The sequence below is a fragment of the Mercenaria mercenaria genome, chromosome 15 (genome assembly GCF_021730395.1).
Source record: "Mercenaria mercenaria strain notata chromosome 15, MADL_Memer_1, whole genome shotgun sequence".
Lineage (NCBI taxonomy): Eukaryota > Metazoa > Mollusca > Bivalvia > Venerida > Veneridae > Mercenaria > Mercenaria mercenaria.
In genome coordinates, this window is record NC_069375.1 from 33,299,242 (window position 1) to 33,318,845 (window position 19,604).

Genomic DNA, 19,604 nt, shown 5'->3' on the forward strand with positions numbered 1-19,604 from the left:
GCAGCTGAGCTTTATTCCTGACTTGGTTCCGTTCCGTTCCGCAAAGTACCATTAGCTATATAGGTAAGGGTATTTTGCGGAACGGAACGGAACAAGAAATATTTTACTTGATTGTGATTTCAGCTTGTACCACAGACAACTAACTGACTAGTTTCAAGCACTGCTTCTGCAACAAATACGTTTTGCAAGCATTGGCACAAATTTTCAGTTTGTAATTTTGTAGATAGTACATAGAATCCGAGTAGCAAGTATACACCTACAGTATGTAAGTGAAAAGAAAAATGATCTTGTTGTAATCTTCAAGTAAGGATTACATCTGACACAGTATGATTTCACTTCTGTTGATGTTTATAACATATTAAGATTAGTCAGTTCTACATTAGATCCAGCTAAGCTTTATTCTTGACTTTGTTCCGTTCCGTTCCGCAAAGTACCATTAGCTAAATAGGTAATGGTATTTTGCGGAACGAAACGGAACAAGAAATATTTTACTTGATGTGATTTCAGCTTGTACCGCAGACAACCAGCTGACTAGTTTCAAGCACTGCTTCTGCAACAAATACGTTTTGCAGTCATTGGCACCAATTCTCAGTTTGTAATTTTGTAGATAGTACATAGAAACCGAGTAACAAGTACACATTTACAGTCTGTAAGTGAAAAGAAGAATTTTCGTTCTGTAATCTTCAAGTAATGATTACAACTGACACATTACGATTGAACTTCTGGTGATGTTATAACATATTCGGATTAGTAATTTCTTCATTAGATGCAGCTGAGCTTTATTCCTGACTTGGTTCCGTTCCGTTCCGCAAAGTACCATTAGCTATATAGGTAATGGTATTTTGCGGAACAGAACGGAACAAGAAATATTTTACTTGATTGTGATTTCAGCTTGTACCACAGACAACTAACTGACTAGTTTCAAGCACTGCTTCTGCAACAAATACGTTTTGCAAACATTGGCATAAATTCTCAGTTTGTAATTTTGTAGATAGTACATAGAATCCGAGTAGCAAGTATACACCTACAGTATGTAAGTGAAAAGAAAAATGATCTTGTTGTAATCTTCAAGTAAGGATTACATCTGACACAGTATGATTTCACTTCTGTTGATGTTTATAACATATTAAGATTAGTCAGTTCTACATTAGATCCAGCTGAGCTTTATTCTTGACTTGGTTCCGTTCCGTTCCGCAAAGTACCATTAGCTATATAGGTAATGGTATTTTGCGGAACGAAACGGAACAAGAAATATTTTACTTGATGTGATTTCAGCTTGTACCGCAGACAACCAACTGACTAGTTTCAAGCACTGCTTCTGCAACAAATACGTTTTGCAGTCATTGGCACCAATTCTCAGTTTGTAATTTTGTAGATAGTACATAGAAACCGAGTAACAAGTACACATTTACAGTCTGTAAGTGAAAAGAAGAATTTTCTTTCTGTAACCTTCAAGTAATGATTACAACTGACACATTACGATTGAACTTCTGGTGATGTTATAACATATTCGGATTAGTCATTTCTTCATTAGATGCAGCTGAGCTTTATTCCTGACTTGGTTCCGTTCCGTTCCGCAAAGTACCAATAGCTATATAGGTAATGGTATTTTGCGGAACGGAACGGAACAAGAAATATTTTACTTGATGTGATTTTAGCTTGTACCACAGACAACCAACTGACTAGTTTCGTGCACTGCTTCTGCAGCTCATACATTGTGTAAGCATTGACACGCATTCTCAGTTTCAAATCCTGTAGATAGTACATAGAGTTACAATTATATCAATACAGCTACAATTAAACTGTAAGTGAAAAGAAGAACAGTCTTCATTAACATGCGACTAACCAGGACAATGAATCGAATGCGATAGGTTATTTTTTTTATCAGAGATGGTGGTCAGATTAGTTTGAAAGCATTGGTTTTTACATTTTGATTATACCCCGTGGGGTGCCTCTTAACTTGTTCCGTTCCGTTCCGCAAAGTACCATTAGCCATTTCATCACAAATAAGCTTCACACTTCCAACATCTGTTTTAATCTTGGATATATCTGAAAGTACACTCTGAATTTCGGTTTTTAAATTTTCTCCGCCTAAGTGAATAGCTTCCAAAATCTCTTCTTGATCAGAAACTGACCTTGGATTTAATTCGACATCTCCTGCACGTAGAAGTAAGCTCGAAGAAAGGCTACAGTATATACCGTCTATATATAGGGTTTCATGGTGAATACAAAGTTTTTAAATGAGTTCTGCGTGATCAAGCACGTATCAGATGGAAAATTATCCAAATTAGATATTGTTGCCATATCGAGGACAGTGTTTGCAAATTACGTGCCAATACCAAGAGTAGCTATGATAAAACTTCCCATCAATAGTATTCTGAAATGAATATCTGCATCGTTTGTATTGTATTTTTAGTCATATTTCCATTATAACCTCTTCCAGGACCGAAACAATCGATCCTTGAACGATACGTATCTAGTTCCACATTCATCGTGGCCCTTATATGATTCCGTAGTTTTAACAAGCCAAACACAGTATGAGCCTATAGTATATTGATAGTCCGTGTATACAGGTATATATTTACACAGCTTAGCGTACAATAGATCGGATAACACTTATGCTGATAATCAGTCGTCCGTAAAAATATCGAGGCAATATTTTCCGACCATTGTCTGACTAATGTTTTCTAAATTTTGTCAATTTCTCATAAAAAACAAGGTTTTCATAAAGTTAGTTATAGTCAAAAGAAAGTCTTATATTTATACCGATATAAAATTCACTTAGGATAATTACAAATAAATCACTTAAATACAGTATTAATTCACTCCAAATAAAAACACGTCATACGCACACTAAACAATTTTGCATCTTCTCGTTAGCAGCCACACAGTACTTCAGCTAAAAATGGACATTTTGACTTCTATTTTTATTATAAATTGTTGCATTCTTTGCTTCCAAACATTTGTCTCATAGATTTTATCATTAATCAAGTCTGTGCATGTGACTTTTAATTGAACGTTCCAGTGAGTAAATTTATTTCAGTTAGTTATAAACATTATTTTCATTTTATTGTTAAGATAAAACAATGGAATTAATCAATACGCATTTGTGATTTAATTAACAAACCATGCGAATAGAGTCAAGTTACCTAAGCTCAGCTATTTTATCATTATAAATATCGAAACAATGAGGGAACACATAATCTATTTTGCCGTTTTAGGAACTTTAATCATTCTGATATTTACTGTCAAAATTGTGCATTATGCAAAACTGGATTCGATTAGTAATTTTAAAGTCTTCCGTTCTTCCGACATTAGCACTGGAATTAGAAATCTTAATGACATTGGACGCGATCTTTTAGAGCAAAGAAACAATATATCGAAACGGCTAAATATGAAACAACAGAAAATTGGACAACAAGAGTGTCAGGTAAGAGTCATTTATTTACATACTGACGAGAGTGTACTATAAATAATAAAAGTCGTTAAATAATAACAAAAGCGCAAAAAAGTGTTTAAATATTTTACAATCGCTAGTAACATCTATAAAAGGTATGTTTCATGTAAAAGTTTACAACGGTTATTGACTTTACAATAATATCTAAAATATCCAAAGAAAATCTGAATTTAAACACATACTAGTCCACCGCAAGTGTAAATAAAAGAAACACAGGTAAAATATTTGACTATGTAGCATTGATTATGACAATAAGACATTGTTTCATGTTTGAAGTACTTCAGAACAAGTAACTTGATATTCTGTTATTGATACTTGAACGCTTATAGTTAAGCGTAAGATATCAAATTTGATTGGTGTTTTGTTTTCATATAAAGAAAATGTTCAAATATTTTGTATGTTATTATCAAAACATGTCTCAAAACTGCTTTTATTTTCTGATTATTATTAATCTCTGTAAATTCCAAATATCTCACTGGTCGATTACTGGTTAGAAGGATGTCCATAGAAAGTGATATTCAACGCTTATACGTTATTTTGCTTTAAACAAACGTGAACAACAACAATTCGTCAAAAAAAAAAAACCAAAAAAAAAAAATAAAAAAAAAAAAACCCAGACTCTAAATTGAATATAGATCAGTTCATATCTGCATTTTAAGAATGTTGTATCCAGTTGCCTCGCTACATTTCTATAAGGTCTGTTTAACATTTTATTTTATAAACAATCTCAGATATTAACCACAATGCTCCCTTTATTTGAAGTCATAAAACAAAACACTTATTGTATGATGATTAAGTGAAGATCCTAGTCTATTCACCTGACCAAGGTGATATTATTCTTTGCCCTTTGGCCTCAGTTAATTCCACTGGTCACGTCCATAAATTTGGATATTAACTTCACCATCATACAATAACTATTTATTATTCTAAAAAAGGATCAAACAATGAGTGCTATTTTCCGCTTGAAACACAGTTGATATTGTGAATTTCAGACAGGTGTCGCGCAGGGCAGTCCATAATATGTTGTACAGAACATTATAAACTGACAATTTGATTTTAATGAAATATAAAAAAAATCTGCAAATGATAAGACAGATAACAAATCTTAAAATCTTCGATGATTACAGTTTTGAGAATTTTATCCTTGCAGGTTAGCAGATTAAGCATTTTTAACAGGAACATTGAAAAAGTCTAGTCACAATTGTAAATATTGTAACAGATGTAATTGAAAAAAAAATCAATAAGTCTTCATTTTCCTGTAAATAAACAGTTCAGTTTACAAAAACTTTAGCAAAACATATTCCTCGTTATATATTATATTTTATGAAACAGATTGAACTTTGACTTTTCAAATTGCCAGTGCAGAACTATTTACAAATATACATATTAAAACACAAACCGTTTATGTCTTAAAGCCGGTGCTAGTGGGACGAGTAAGGTGTTGCACATTTCATTACCTCTCATGAACAGACTCAATCAAACCGAGTCTGCTATTATTCTTCTTGGTTGCATTCTTTGCTTCCAAAGGATCTTTTTACAGATTTTAACTATCACAACAGCAATCTTTAAGTGCCGTGTGGCGGCTGTAAAAAGTCTCCCCGTACTTGGATTCAGTGTTGTTATATTTTCTAGTCCTTTGGGATCATGCAAGCAATCCAACATATGTGAAATAGAGTTCCGCTTAAGCCGGTGCTAGGGGGCGTGAGAGGTGTTGCACATTTCATTACCTCCATTATTCTTCTTGGTTGCATTCTTTGCTTCCAAAGGATCTTTTTACAGATTTTATTAAGGAAAATGTGTATGTAATGCACTTACGGTCTAGTAAACTTTTACACTAATTTCGAAGAGAAGTCGGGTTTGTGAAACTATGTGTATTAACATGAAAATGGTAGGACATCGTGATGTCCAGAAAGTTGTGTGAAGTGCATAAGTTTGATGATATGTCAGTTGTATTTAATAATTGTGAGATATCGGAAGCAATTAAAAGAATACTTTATTCAGACTAGAAAGAAAATCGGATTTCACAGTAAGGGAGTCTCAAGTAAAAAGTCTTTATTGCTTTGTCTGAGAAAAAAGACATGGCAAACTGATTTTAAACAAAAAATGTCAAAAAAAGACGAACGGCGTAGAGGTAATAATGTTTTGCGTATGGAAAAATATTTATAAATACATGATTCAAGCAGCAAATTTGAATGATCAAAAGGTATTCTTTCAGTGACAGAAGGTCAAAATGATTTGACGTCCCCTGCTGATTCTGAAACAGTTTTGTGTTAGGTCAGATTCCCCGGTAAGTAACCAACTAACAAAATATCTACTAGAGCTATCCGAACTGGGATTCACTCCATGACAATAGCAAAAGTAGCTCTTTAATTTTTCTGTCGCCTTTTTTCTTAAAGAGTTTTATTTCCTTAAGGAGGTAGGTTACCTTGTTACAACGGTAAATTCAAATTAGTTGAACCGCAGCATCTTTTTGTATTTCATGTAATATGAAGTTTTAACTGCTAAAATCTCAGTTTCGTTTGTCTCTGTCCCTTCAAGTTCAATTTTAATCAGGTTCGAAGAACATGACCCTCCAAAGGTATTTCATATTGAAAGAAGAAGGAAAATACGGATATTTAACACTTTTCAGTGTATTTTAGTTTCATTGATACCCGTAGAAGTCAGCATAATCTATAATTTTACTAGTATGCACGTTAGCTTTCTAATATAAGCTTAAAATGTATATGTCGCGGGGCTCGTGTTTCCATGGTAACGCATTTTCTCTCATTTTTAAACAACTATGTATAAAAATAGGGGTTTTCGACGGTTTCAGTGCCATTCTGTTAATGACCAACATGGAATATTTGGGTAATATTATTAGCAAAATACCAAGCACTATACATGGTGCCCTATTTTTTTTAAAGTTTAAAGTAACCATGGCAACAGAGATGTTTAAAATGGCTTATATCTTGCTTTTTATCGTAATTTCTTATAAAATAATATTGAATAAGATTATCTTTCTAGCTGATGTAGCTTTAAAACATATTATTTCTAACGTAAGTTATATTTTCGTGTTATCTGCATTTATTCAAACAAATTTCTAAGCTTAGAATACTTACAGCAGTACCCCTCGTCTGGCATTTTTCATGGAAAAATCGTTCAGCATGCTACTATTATTCTCATGGATATTGTTGAAATGAAAATAAAAAGCCGAAGCTGTATTTCTTAAATAGACTAGTGTTAACGCTTTTGAATTTTACATTTAGATACATAGGTCACGGGCTTCGTTTCCATGGTAACATCAATTCAGTTCAAGAAACCGCAATTTTCTACTGAAATTTGAACAGTTTTAGATCTTAGTTTTAGTATATAAATAACAAATTATCAACGGAACCTGAAAAATAGGTATTACAAATCAAACTGCTAGATTTTTTATTTGAAAATGGCCGTAACAAGTAACCTCTCACCCAACTATATTCCAAATAACATTGGTTACCATCATCCATTTTCTTACATTCCGCATAACATTTCGGTATAACTACATAAAAGAAGCAAAATATTGATTATTTTTCAGAGCAAAAGACTCATAAAAAATATTTCAGCAAATAATGGTTATATGAAAATGAAAATGCACAGAATTACGTACTTTCAAGATAAAAGCTATTAATTTTGCGCGGTAACTGACACGTAACGTCATGACGTCAATGACGTCATTTTAAGGCAACATTGTTTTGAAGTGTTTCTGCGGCAATTTATTCATTATTTCTGCATTATTAAACCATAAAGCGTCAGATCGAAGACAGGTCTATGATTTGTTTTCAGAGGAATGAATATACAAACATATTTAGTTTGTCGTAAACGTCGTCGTAAATCGTCACGTTAGCTTCCGGTTGGACATGCGCACATACAAATATAAAAGTAACCTACCTCCTTAAGTCAACTGTCGTTAAAAAAATCAAATTCGCTTTCCTTAAGAACTTTATTTTCATTACTTGAAGAAACCTTTTTGTTTTTATTATCCGAATTTTGCTCAGAATCTTTGACTTTGTTACCAAATTGTTAGTAGAAATGTCCAAAATATATAGCTTTTGAACTTCATTTCTCTTTCTCACCACTTTCTGTCTTAATTCCTCCTTCTGTTTAATCTTTTGTAGCTTGATTTCGTCCTTCTTTAATGTTTCCAACTATTTAGTAACGCCTCGATTTCCTGGTCATCAGAATCTGCGTCTTCTGAGGATGCGTTTGATTTTGAACTCGCTCCTTTTTTGATAGGCGAGAACACCGAATCAGTTCTCGCAGGGTTAGAAAGGTTTTCCACCGTCGGCGCCGGTGTAACATCAAATACTGACCCCGTTGAAAATAGACCCCAAGGGTCATTTTTCAACGTTGAGAATTGACCCCGTCAACATTTCAACATTAATTTTTGATCAAAAGATCCCTTTAAACGTTCGAAATTGACTCCGCCAACATTTCAACATTAAATTTTGATGAATGGGGTCAATTTGCAACGGGATCAATATTTAATGTTACACCAGCCCGTCGACATTATCAATTCCGTCATCTAAATGAGAAAGACCCTGCTCATTCATGACTTTATAGTCTATTTTCGGACCCTTTCTCCGATTGGTAGGCATTACCAACACAAAGTACAAGTTTGCACTTTGACCTTCAACCGTTGGTCAAACTGTCTGTCAATTTGTATATTGTTCTCTACACTGTTTTATGCTTACTCCGGACCCTATGGTCACTTTTTCAATAGACCCAAATGGGCCTTTGAAACCTCTAGATTTATTTAAACCACACTTCCATATCAGTCCATATTAATCCAATTTAACATCCTTTTTTGAAACTATTACAGAAAAATTATTTCAAAATGTCACTGTGACACGTTAAAGAACTATAGCGACGCTAAAATTCGCGGTTCCTAATTTAAAAGAAAGGTATACCAAATCAAAACCCCTGGAACAAACCAATATAAGAACCAACAAACGAAAGATATAAACGGTGGTTACCGGTTTCTAAAAGGAAATGCACAATAAGCCGGGCTAAAGTAGGATGTGCTTGAATTAAATATTATAATCGAATTAAAGTAAACCGTTGATTTTTTTTTTTTCATTTGGAGACAATAATAGGTCAATACTTAAATATATGAGGGAATACTGATGTTTCAATTTAATTTTCACATTGTTGTTGTTTGTATAGTCACTATTTCATGAAATTTAGGATTAATCAGCTTACCAACTGACCTCCATTGATGTTGTCATTGTTTCCGTCTGTACTTATCAGAGCGAGGCTTCAGTGGGGAAAAGCCCCTGGGGCCGTATTCATAAAGCATCTTAAGTATAAGTATAAGAAATTGATTATTTACTTAAGTATTACTTAGGTTAGAAATTTATTTTACTTAAGTATATTTGTTATTCATAAAACAACTTCATAAGTAATTCTTGTTTTTTATTGTGGACGAAAACATTAAAAAAACAACATTAATTTCAGACAGATACAATATGCACAATTATGAGTAAAGTGCTTTTATCTGAAAACAACACTTTAATCGTACTCACCACGCTATTTTATTTTCTGACTTAAGTCATTTCTTACGTATCTTAAGTTCTAGCTGTTTTATGACTAGAACTTAAGTTTTTACTTTTGACGTAAGTTGAAATCACCACACACTTAAGTAAAATCTTAAACTTAAGTCAAAACTTATCCTTAAGATGCTTTATGAATACGCCCCCTGGTGTCAAATAATGTAGTGAATACTCAGACTCATGAAGTAATAAAGAGTTGATAAATATTCGTCTTTATTTTCAAGAAGGCCATGAATTTGCCGGATGTGCAACACCAACCGCGAACAGTGCGAAACCGGGCGTACTGACTTTACAGTTACAACCAGCTACCACTCAATATCTATAAGCGAAGTACGCAACGATACAAGAAGTTTACTTTCGGTTTCTCTTATGGCAAAAAATACAAAAATTAGTATAAATCATTTTAGTTATGGGTAACAAAACACTAAATATTAATATGCCTCTTCTGATATGCAATGTCATTTAAGACGTAGTAATGTTTGTTTCTATCTGCTTAACCCCCACCTATTCCGTGCCCCGATTACTATTTGTCAAACTTCATGTTATACAGCTACGCCGAAAAAAAACAAAGCATGTTGATCATGTAAGGCAGTCTAACAACATTTTCCTCACCTCATTTATGCTGACATATACTCGAATGTTAGATATAAAATTTGTTTAAATATGAGCACCGTAAATAACAAATCATTTCCAAGATTTTTTCTCTTGTACACTGTGAAAACAATATTGGTTTCGTTAATATTTTCAATTTACAATTTGCTCTCTCATATAAGTGCAAATTTCGTTTTGATTACCGTTCGAATTCTAGTGTTGTTTCGATGACCTCGGTTTTCACTGGAATGTTTCAATGTGACTGCCCTATCCATTCGGTTACTGAACACTTCTGATCCTTTAGATATTATATATATTGTGCTGTTGCTGGTACATTGTAACCAACATTGCCATGCTTAGTTTGCTGTGAGGTAAGATATTACATGAATAACGACAGAATTACTAATAAAGCTGAAATCTTAAAGGAGGAGGTAAAGTTTTATAAAAAAAACTATACACTCGTAGGTCAGATGAAAGTGATTTGAATATTTGGACATATCTGGACTCCATAATATTAGAAAATAAATTAACACCTATTAAAGGATCTTGTAAATGTCTGTGAAGGAGTACTTACTTATGATGAATGCACTCAAGCTATTAATGAAATGAAACTTAATAAAAGTCCAGGTTTAGACGAATTAACCATTGCATTTTATATGAAATTCTGGTATCTTATAAGAAATTTAGAAATAAATTCTTTGCATTATAGTCACAGAAATGGAGAATTATCAATATCCCAGAAACAAAGTGTATTTCCATTGATCTATAACAAATGTGAACCAGAGAATATTGAAAATTGGAGACCTGTATCTCTTTTAAATGTAGATCTTAAACTTGCGGCAAGAGTTTTAACCAAACGTTTACAAATTATAATCCCGAAAATAGTGAGTTTAGATCAACAAGGCTATATTAAAAATAGATACATTGGCTACAATATAAGACAATTCCAAGATATAATAGACTATACTGATGAGTTAGATATTGGTGGAACAATTCTATTCGTAGATTTCAGGAAAGCTTTTGATACGGTTGATTGGGTTTCTATGTTTAAAACTTTCAGCTTAACTTACCGCGGCTATGACGCTAAAGCGACGTCTAAATGACGTCACAGCGCGATGACGTCATATAACGCACGTGCACGTATTCGGCGTCAATTAATAGCATAACAGTTAATGGCATGCCATGTTTCATTACTTTGTGATATAAGATGAAAAAGATATGGGACCATTATCAGAACTTATTGGATGACCTTCATCTATTAGTTAGCCTGAATCAGGTTTGACTCTACATATTTACTGTTCTTGACATTTTAAAGAACAATAAACAACAATAAATAACTTATATTGCAAAATGATACTAAAGCTTGTTTACAGTGCAAAGTTAGTTTCAATAGACCTTGAAGATAAAATGCGTGTTTTAATGATCTTTTGAAAGCATTCAAACTTTTAGCGTCTCTAATGGTAGCCGGAAGAGTATTCCATAACTTCGGTGCAGCTGATAAAAAACTACGATCACCGTTCCTTACAGGTTTGCTTTTTGGAACAACTAGTTGTTTTTGGTTGTTCTTGGATCTCAAATTGCATGCTGGCTGGTAGAGTTCTAGCAAGTCTTTAACATAGGTCGGTGATTGGTCATGTAATGCGTTGTATGTGTGAACTCGAATCTTAAAGTCCACTCTGTGAGTAATTGGTATCCAATGCAGTTTTTTAGGATCGGTGTAATGTGATCATAACGCGATATTCTCGTTATGATTCGAGCTGCAGTGCGCTGAAGATTCTGAAGTCTATTCAGCAAGGACCTCGGAACACCATACAAGAGCACATTGCAATAATCAAGGCGTGAAGTGACGAGCGAATTTACTAGCGATTTTGTTGCATCTGTATTTAGATATTTGCTGATGTGGCCTATTTGACGTAGCTGCCCGTTTCCTGACCTACGAACTGAGTTAATATTATTCTATGCTCATTTTGGAGTCTAGAAAAGCACTAAGATTCCCTACACATTTAGATAATTAAATGTTCTCCTCCGATTTTCACAAAAACCGATTCAATATGTTTTCGTTTCTTTGAGAGGTATATACAATTACTTTAGTTTTATCGGCATTGATTTTCAGCATGTTGCTGTTCATCCAAGATACAATTTCTACGAGACAGTTTTGTACACAGCGTAAAGCATTATTCTGAGAGACAGGATTTGTTGGTTTGAAAGATGAATAAAAGCTGCCCATTGTCGATGTAAAAATGGTGATTTAGTCCATGCTTCTTGCATATTGTACCAGTTGGTTTAGTGTACATTGTGAAAAATTTTGGTTCGAGAATGGACCCCTGTGTGACACTGTATATCATTTGCACTGGTTTTGACAATTCACTATCTTTGGTCACAGTTTGGTAGCGGTCGCTCAGATATGAAAGTATCCATTCGAGTAGTTTCCCTGCGATACCAAAGTGGTCCTGGAGGTGGAGCAATAGTGTCTTGTGGTCGATGGTATCGAAAGCAGCTGACAGGTCAAGCATCACTAACATTGTTACATCATTTTGGTCAAGGGAGTTGAGAATGTAATTTTGAACCTTCAGTAATGCAGTCTCAGTATGCAGACTGGTGTTCTTCGTGGAAACTGTTAAAAGACAAGTGGCTTTCCATACGAACATCGACTGCCTTTTCAAGTATTTTAGACGCGTACGTTTAATTAGAGACGGGTCTATAGTTCTTCAGAACATTTGCATCTAGATCTGACTTTTTGATGAACGAACTTCTGTAGGATTTCGGTACATATGCTTTCTCCAAGGAATAATATATTTTTTAGTGAGAGATGGCAGCAGTTCTTCTAAGCATTCTTTCAAAAGCCGTGTCGGAAGTGGATCTAGCTCACAATATTTATTTGCAGATTTTGAAATAACTTTTTCCACTTCATCCTATGAGACTGAAGTAAATTCAACCAGTTTATCTATTGACGTGTTCGAAATTTCCTCGGTGAAGAAATCGCTTAAATCTTGCACCTGTTCTTTGGAAGAGGAAGATGTTGGCAGGACGGCCTCCTCGTCTCTACCAACAAGATTCTTTGTCACTTTGAATAAAGTTTTATGATCGCAAAACTTTATTATTTCAGAATAGAATTTGACACGTGTTTGTTTCAGCAATTTTTTCACAGAGGCACAGTGATTTCTGTATATCCCATAATCTACTGTCATAAATGTTTTTCTCTATTTGCGTTCAAGTTTTCGGTTCAAATGTTTGGCTTCGTGTAGTTCTTCATTATACATGTACAATGGACCTGTCGGTCTCAACACTATTGTTTTTGTTAGCCAAATGACTTGCTGGTCAACCTGTGATACCAAACGGTTGTTTAATGATTCCACGAGCTCCTCATCATCAGAAATTAACGTGTTCGTGTCGAGAATCTCCAAAGACTTTATTTCGTTTATGAATGATTTAATGTCGATGGATCTCAACTTTCGGAAGATCACAGTTTTCCTTATTGGAGCAGGTTTTTCTGCTCGAATATGAAATATCACAGCGAAATGGTCACGTGATATCTTCCATCTGGGTCAGTGACTTCTATATTTGATACAATATTTTCAGTGTATCTTGTAATAAGACCATCCAAAGTATGTCCTGCAACATGTGTTGGTCCTCGAACTTGTTGTTCCATACCAAATGTTTCTAGACAGCTGTAGAACTTGGCTTGTCAGTGGTTGCGTATTTTGAAAGAAACAGAGGCCATTCATGCTGAAGGAAGTAATTAGTACTGAAACCGTTCTTTTGTGATGGTGGTGGTCTGTATACATCTGAAAGACGCAAGGAGTTTTTGTTTGTAGCAATATTACAATCAGAGCTCAAATGTTGAGAAGTGTCCGTCACCGGAAGATGTCAGCATTTTAAATTTTATGTTGGACTTATAAATAATAGCGATACCCGTCATGGACAAGCTCACTACTGCATGTTTTTACATGGTATTATCAAGCCATGTCTCTCTGATGGCAACAACGTCAAAATCGTTTGAAAGGATAGAATTACAAAGGGGTATTGTTTTGTTTTTTACAGATCTTGGGTTTATAGAATATACATTAAGGATTTTCTGACTTTTTGTTATATTTACAGATTCACATTTTATCCTTGTAATATTATTCATATTAATATGTTTATTATTATTCCTATTTGAGAAGCGTCTTGTTTGAATTACGGCGGGATTTCTTGTGGTAAAGTTTGCAAATTATTTTCATATACTCCTTAACTATAATCCCATGTCCTTCTCACATGATTTTGAATCAAAAATTTGCAGCCTACACCTGGCACAATACACTGTTTTAAAAGATGTAGTTCGTCGTCAGTTGATATGCCGTATTGAATCGTTTATCTTCAGAATGTATAGTTCACTATGAACATTTTTGAAGCGGTGTGACATGTTAATTCCAGTTAAACCTCAAACAGCATGATATATGACATTATGATGCTTAAAGTTATTAAATATGTTAAAACAACATGTTTGAATCAAGAATTGGTTGGGAGAAATATGTTTTTTTGTGTTTTTTTCTTTTATCTATACTTGCTTGCTAGGTAGGTAGGTAAGTACATGTGTATGTAGGTAAAGAGAGAGAGAGAGAGACTTGTAGTATTAACTGAAATATATTAAATGTACACATTTTAATGTTTGTGTTTCGAATAAAATCAAATTCCTCAAGAAAACCAGGTATTTTCTTTTCATCTATTGAAGATATTGATCTTACTTTGAATCAATTAAATAAACTCTAGTATTTTTTAATCCTAACCGGTTATGGATGAAGTTTAGTTCAGCTGTGTAAATATTCATTCGTTATGTTTTAAATGTGGTAACATCAATTGAAACGTTTGAGCTACACGACGCGCATCTGTGGTACTTTTGAAATGTAGATGGTGGTAATGCAGTTCTTAATTTAATATGCAGAAAATACAATGAACATTGAGTCGACAGTATTATTACGCATTTGATTTTATGTACAGGAGAAAACCGCTGAGATTTTTATTTTTCACACAATGGATAATTTGAGGTTTTTCTCTGACTTAAAACATGGTCTTCAAGAAAAAGTCATTTAATTTAACCTTGTATGACTTGTTTGAATATGTAGAGAGACACAAATCGTTTATTGTTTTTGCCTTGAAGAGGAAAATTTTAGAGAAATAATACAATATCACGACAATCTTGACTTTTTCGTGAATACCATGTTTTATGTCAGAGAAAAGGGCATTTATCATAATGTCCATTAAAATTCACTGCTAGGATAATGTTTAGTTCCCATTCAAATAGTATCTTGTAATATATCTAATTTGTTTGATTAACTACATCATTTGTATAAAGATAATAAGCGCTTTTCAAACCAAATATAAAAATATTTTTTTGACTTTTAGTGGATTTTTTTTCTTCCGTCTGTAATAATGAATACAAATAGAACGCTACACATGGGTTCATTTATATTGTTAGACACCAGGGGCGTATTCATAAAGCATCTTAAGTATAAGTTTTGACTTAAGTTTAAGATTTTACTTAAGTGTGTGGTGATATCAACTTAAGTCTAAGTAAAACTTAAGTTCTAGTCATAAAACAGCTAAAACTTAAGATACGTAAGAAATGACTTAAGTCAGAAAACAAAATAGCGTGGTGAGTACGATTTAAGTGTTGTTTTCAGATAAAAGCACTTTAAACATAATTGTGCATGTTGTATCTGTCTGAAATTAATGTTGTTTTTTTTTTTAATGTTTTCGTCCACAATTAAAAACAAGAATTACTTATTAAGTTGTTTTATGAATAACAAATATACTTAAGTAAAATAAATTTCTAACCTAAGTAATACTTAAGTAAATAATCAATTTCTTATACTTATACTTAAGATGCTTTATGAATACGGCCCCAGGTGTGGGTACACAACTTCAAATGTTTATAATAAATGTTCATGGAAAAGAATGAAAGAAGTTTAATGAAATTCTTCCAATTGGTTGGTTTGTTATGTACAAATCTGTGGATTTTTAAACAATTAAAGGGCAATAACTGTATGGAAAATTGACCAATAAAAAAAGAAAATGACGGGCATCATCAAAGTATGTTGGTTCATATTTATTTCAAGTTTCATGAAATTCTACAAACTTGTTACCGAGAAATGGCTGCAGACGTGTATGTTTCATTAAATCAAGGGCAATAACTCTAAGGGAAATTGACCAATCAAAAAAAAAAAAAAAAACTTGACGGGCATCATCGCAGTATGTTGGTTCATGTTTATTTCAAGTTTCATGAAATTCTACCAGGTAGTTACTGAGAAATGGCTGCGGACTGACGGACAACGCCATTTCAATAACCCCCGCCCGATTTCATTGGCGGGGGATAATATCCGAACTCGGCAGGCCATCCTCACCGTCAAAACAGTTACCCTCGAACCAGATATTCGCATCTGCATCTGCAGTTTGCGACAGATGATGATAGTCCGTTCCATGTTGCCGTAATGTTGACCTTAAAGATGTCAACTGCTAACCCATCACTAAGATATTTTATTTTTTATTACATATGCGCACATCTAATGCAAACAAAAATCATCATTAAATATATTTAACTTCTCTAAATACAGCCTTAAGTTGTCTACATAAAGGTACACTCATAATTAAATAATCAACATAATATAATGCATTAAATGTAAAGCATTTAATTTTACAGATGGTTTTAAAGAAACTTCCAGTTTTTAGTGGTATAATGTACATTAACACAGTAATTAGCTATATATGTACTAACTGTATACATTTAAAGCTAATGATACATATAAGCACGTATATCTTATATTTAACTATTTATATTTTAAAATGTGAACTTTGGGTTTAATATAGTATTAAGATTGGGTTAGGCTAGAAGGGTTTTGCAATATCCATCACCTCTCATGGCAAGACTTAACCTGTACCTGTGCGTGGTTTTAGTGTGTTTTGAATTTTTGTTGTTGTTTATTTTGTCTATTCTTTCTTTGGCTTCAAAATGTTTTACTTGTAGACCTTATTATCCTCTCCTATATCGGTTTCTGTTTAGGAAAATAGTAAATAGTCATGCACACGGCCGCAGTATCTTTAAAACCCTCCAGCATATTTTTTACAATAGAAATACGCTTAAGCCTTGCTAAGGGCCATGTAGTTATTAACTTAAAAAAATAACAGACACAGTAAAATCGTGTTAGCATTCTTTTCTTGCGCATACTCCGAGTATTTGTCATACAGGTCTAAAATAAAAGAAGAAAACAAACAAAACACATTTTGTGTCCGAGAATACAAAACATTATACCTTACTTTGTGTTGCAAGTATTAGTACTAAGTACAGTATAATTATGTTGAAGTCCCTACATGCTTGGTATTATATATGGGTGTGTAAGTAGAGTCAATTAAACTAGCCGATTTACATTTTTGTTTTGTTTTTGAGAGACTGACAAGCGTTCACATTTTTATGATACAAATAGAAGATCCCAAGCTGAAATTTCGAATTAGTATCGCAAAACTCCAACTAAGTAACTCGAAATTGGTCGCGATTTGTTGCGAAAGTAAGTAGAATTACCTAAGATATATAGTTTATGTATACATGCATTATACTAGCGGAAAAAAAGAAACTGTGCATGTGTAAAATGTTCATGTATCTCTCAATTTTATAAATTATACCCATGCACAGTTTCTTTTTTCCGCTAGTATATATACATGGATTGACAATTAAGCTGCTGTCTATATATATAAATATAAAGTAGCGTTTTAGTTGGTGGCCGGACATATCTAATTATGAACTACAGTGTATTGTTTATTGCAGAAAAAGAATACTACAAGTGAAACTGGAGGCTGGTGTGAGAATCAGAGCAAAGAGAAAGGAGGAAAACACATGACCGACAAAAAGCTCGTGCTTGCATTAGTACAATTTTTAAAAGGTATATATACATGTAGATGATAAATTCAATTGCCGCAAAAACATAGAAATATATGAGATAATATGGCAATCAATGAATACGGACCTAAAAGTAAAATATCGAGTTCGTTATAACTTGAAGTGCATTGATAGATGACAGAACATGAAACAAATATTTGAATAGCAGATCTTATTGGATCAACAATTCGGGCTGGCATTCAGTAAAATATAGGGTGACTATATTTGTAGGGGTCTTATTTTCTTGAATTTCATAGTTGAGTCAATACATGAAATTAAATTACAGAGAAGAAATGAGCCGCGTCAAAAGAAAACCAGCATGGTGGCTTTGCGACCAGCATGGATCCAGACCAGCCTGCGCATCCGCGCAGTCTGGCCAGCATTCATGCTGTTCGCTTTCAAAGCCTACGTCAATTAGAGAAACCTTTAGCGAACAGCATGGATCCTGACCAGACTGCGCGGATGGTCGCAAAGCCACTATGTTGGTTTTCTCATGGCGCGGCTCAAATAGAATTTCCATTCTCTTCATATTTCCAGATATATGATTCATATTCCAACTAAATAGCCGTATGACCAAACCGCGAACTTCCGTATCCGCGAAACTAAATAAATTTGAAAAAAAAAGAAGTATCATAGTAGCAACTTTCTTTGTTACATTTAAGAATTTCTAAATGTGTTAGATATTTGAAATTCTAATGTCTACCTTTAGTCGTGTTCTTTATTGAAATATAAGCATTAAAATAGTTTAAGACATTACAGTTGCTGATTTGTGCGCGGGCTTCGTTTCTCGAACCGGCTGTTAGCGAGTTTTCTACACAGCCCAGCCATTTTAACTTCTTAAATATCTTATTTTTGCTTCGCGGAAAGTTAAAACGGCCAAAATCAGCAACCATACTTTTTTACCTTTTCTTGTGCGAAACGAGTTCATGCACTGTTACAATGTGTTGTCGTAAAACTTACAGGGAAATACATTGGAAGTTTTGGTGATGGACCAGGAAGATATAAACAACTTGTCCTTGAATCTGGTGAAGTCAAAGGTTACGATGCATACGATGGGGCGCCATTTTGTGACGTCACAAGCGATGGGCGCGTAAAGTATCTTGATCTGACGTTACCACAGTATGGACTACCTTTATATGATTGGGCTCTGAGTTTCGAAGTAGCAGAACATATTCCAAGGCGTTTTGAAAGTGTATATATTGACAACGTTGTACGCCACGCACGGGAAGGTGTGATTTTAACTTGGGCAAGACCGGGCCAGGGTGGTTATTTCCATGTGAATAACAGACCATTTGAATACGTAAAAATATTAATGGATTCACTTGGATTCAACCATGATAATACATCTTCAGAAATACTGAAATCAAAAGCAGGTTTTCGACATTTAAGATTTAATTTGAATGTATTTCGAAGAAAACAAATCATTTCAGAAGACGTTTTAATGTTATACACATAAATGTACATAGTATACGCATCTTCTGATAAAAATATTCAACCACAAGAAATTAAAAGTCTTTATTAAATGCGTTTACCTTAACTAAATATAAAAACTGTAGAACTGATTTCATAGTTAATTTTCATGGTGACTATGCTTTGTTAAAACAGCAACCATTTTTGTCACGTACACACGATAAATAGTGTTTCAACATACACAAATAAAAATGTAATTGTTCTCATTTTTCTCCCAGTAGAGCGGTTTTTAAATCAGCAAGATGACAGCGATACGGGCTGTTGCAACATTGCTAAATCAGTGACGTGAAAAGACACAATTGACTTGTGATATTTATTTCTTGCACACCGGACTGGCGTTTCCGGTGATTTTACCCATGCCGGCAAAACCCATCTGGCATCCCCTCCCCCCATGTCAGATGACTCTCGTGCTGTTAATGACAACTAGTTGTTCATGCATTGATAATATATTGTTTATGTAAAATACGAAAAAATAGGTACCTTGATAGTTTCTCTCCGTTCTTTATATAGAGGATAATTGTTGGTTTCGGTGTAATATCACGTTACAATTTCACCGAGTGGGCACCAAAAGTGATATTTTCACGAGTGGCGCAGCACTCTTTTGGTGTTCACG

The 19,604-nt window shown here is 33.9% G+C and overlaps 1 protein-coding gene across 1 annotated transcript; it reads left to right on the forward strand.

Moving 5' to 3' along the window:
* The first annotated feature begins 3,054 nt into the window (after positions 1-3,054).
* On the forward strand, positions 3,055-19,384 carry LOC123561018 (uncharacterized). The gene is made up of 3 exons (XM_053524953.1): positions 3,055-3,430; positions 17,411-17,525; positions 18,484-19,384. Exons 1-3 carry the CDS (start codon positions 3,188-3,190, stop codon positions 18,975-18,977), a joined length of 852 nt encoding a protein of 283 aa, XP_053380928.1. The 5' UTR covers positions 3,055-3,187; the 3' UTR covers positions 18,978-19,384.
* The last annotated feature ends 220 nt before the right edge of the window (positions 19,385-19,604 follow it).

Coding starts and splice junctions, on each gene's coding strand:
- LOC123561018 (XM_053524953.1), top strand. CDS start 3,188: ATGAGGGAACACATAATCTATTTTGCCGTTTTAGGAACTTTAATCATT. Junction 3,431..17,410: donor TTGGACAACAAGAGTGTCAG/GTAAGAGTCATT, acceptor TGTTTATTGCAG/AAAAAGAATACTACAAGTGA. Junction 17,526..18,483: donor ATTAGTACAATTTTTAAAAG/GTATATATACAT, acceptor TAAAACTTACAG/GGAAATACATTGGAAGTTTT.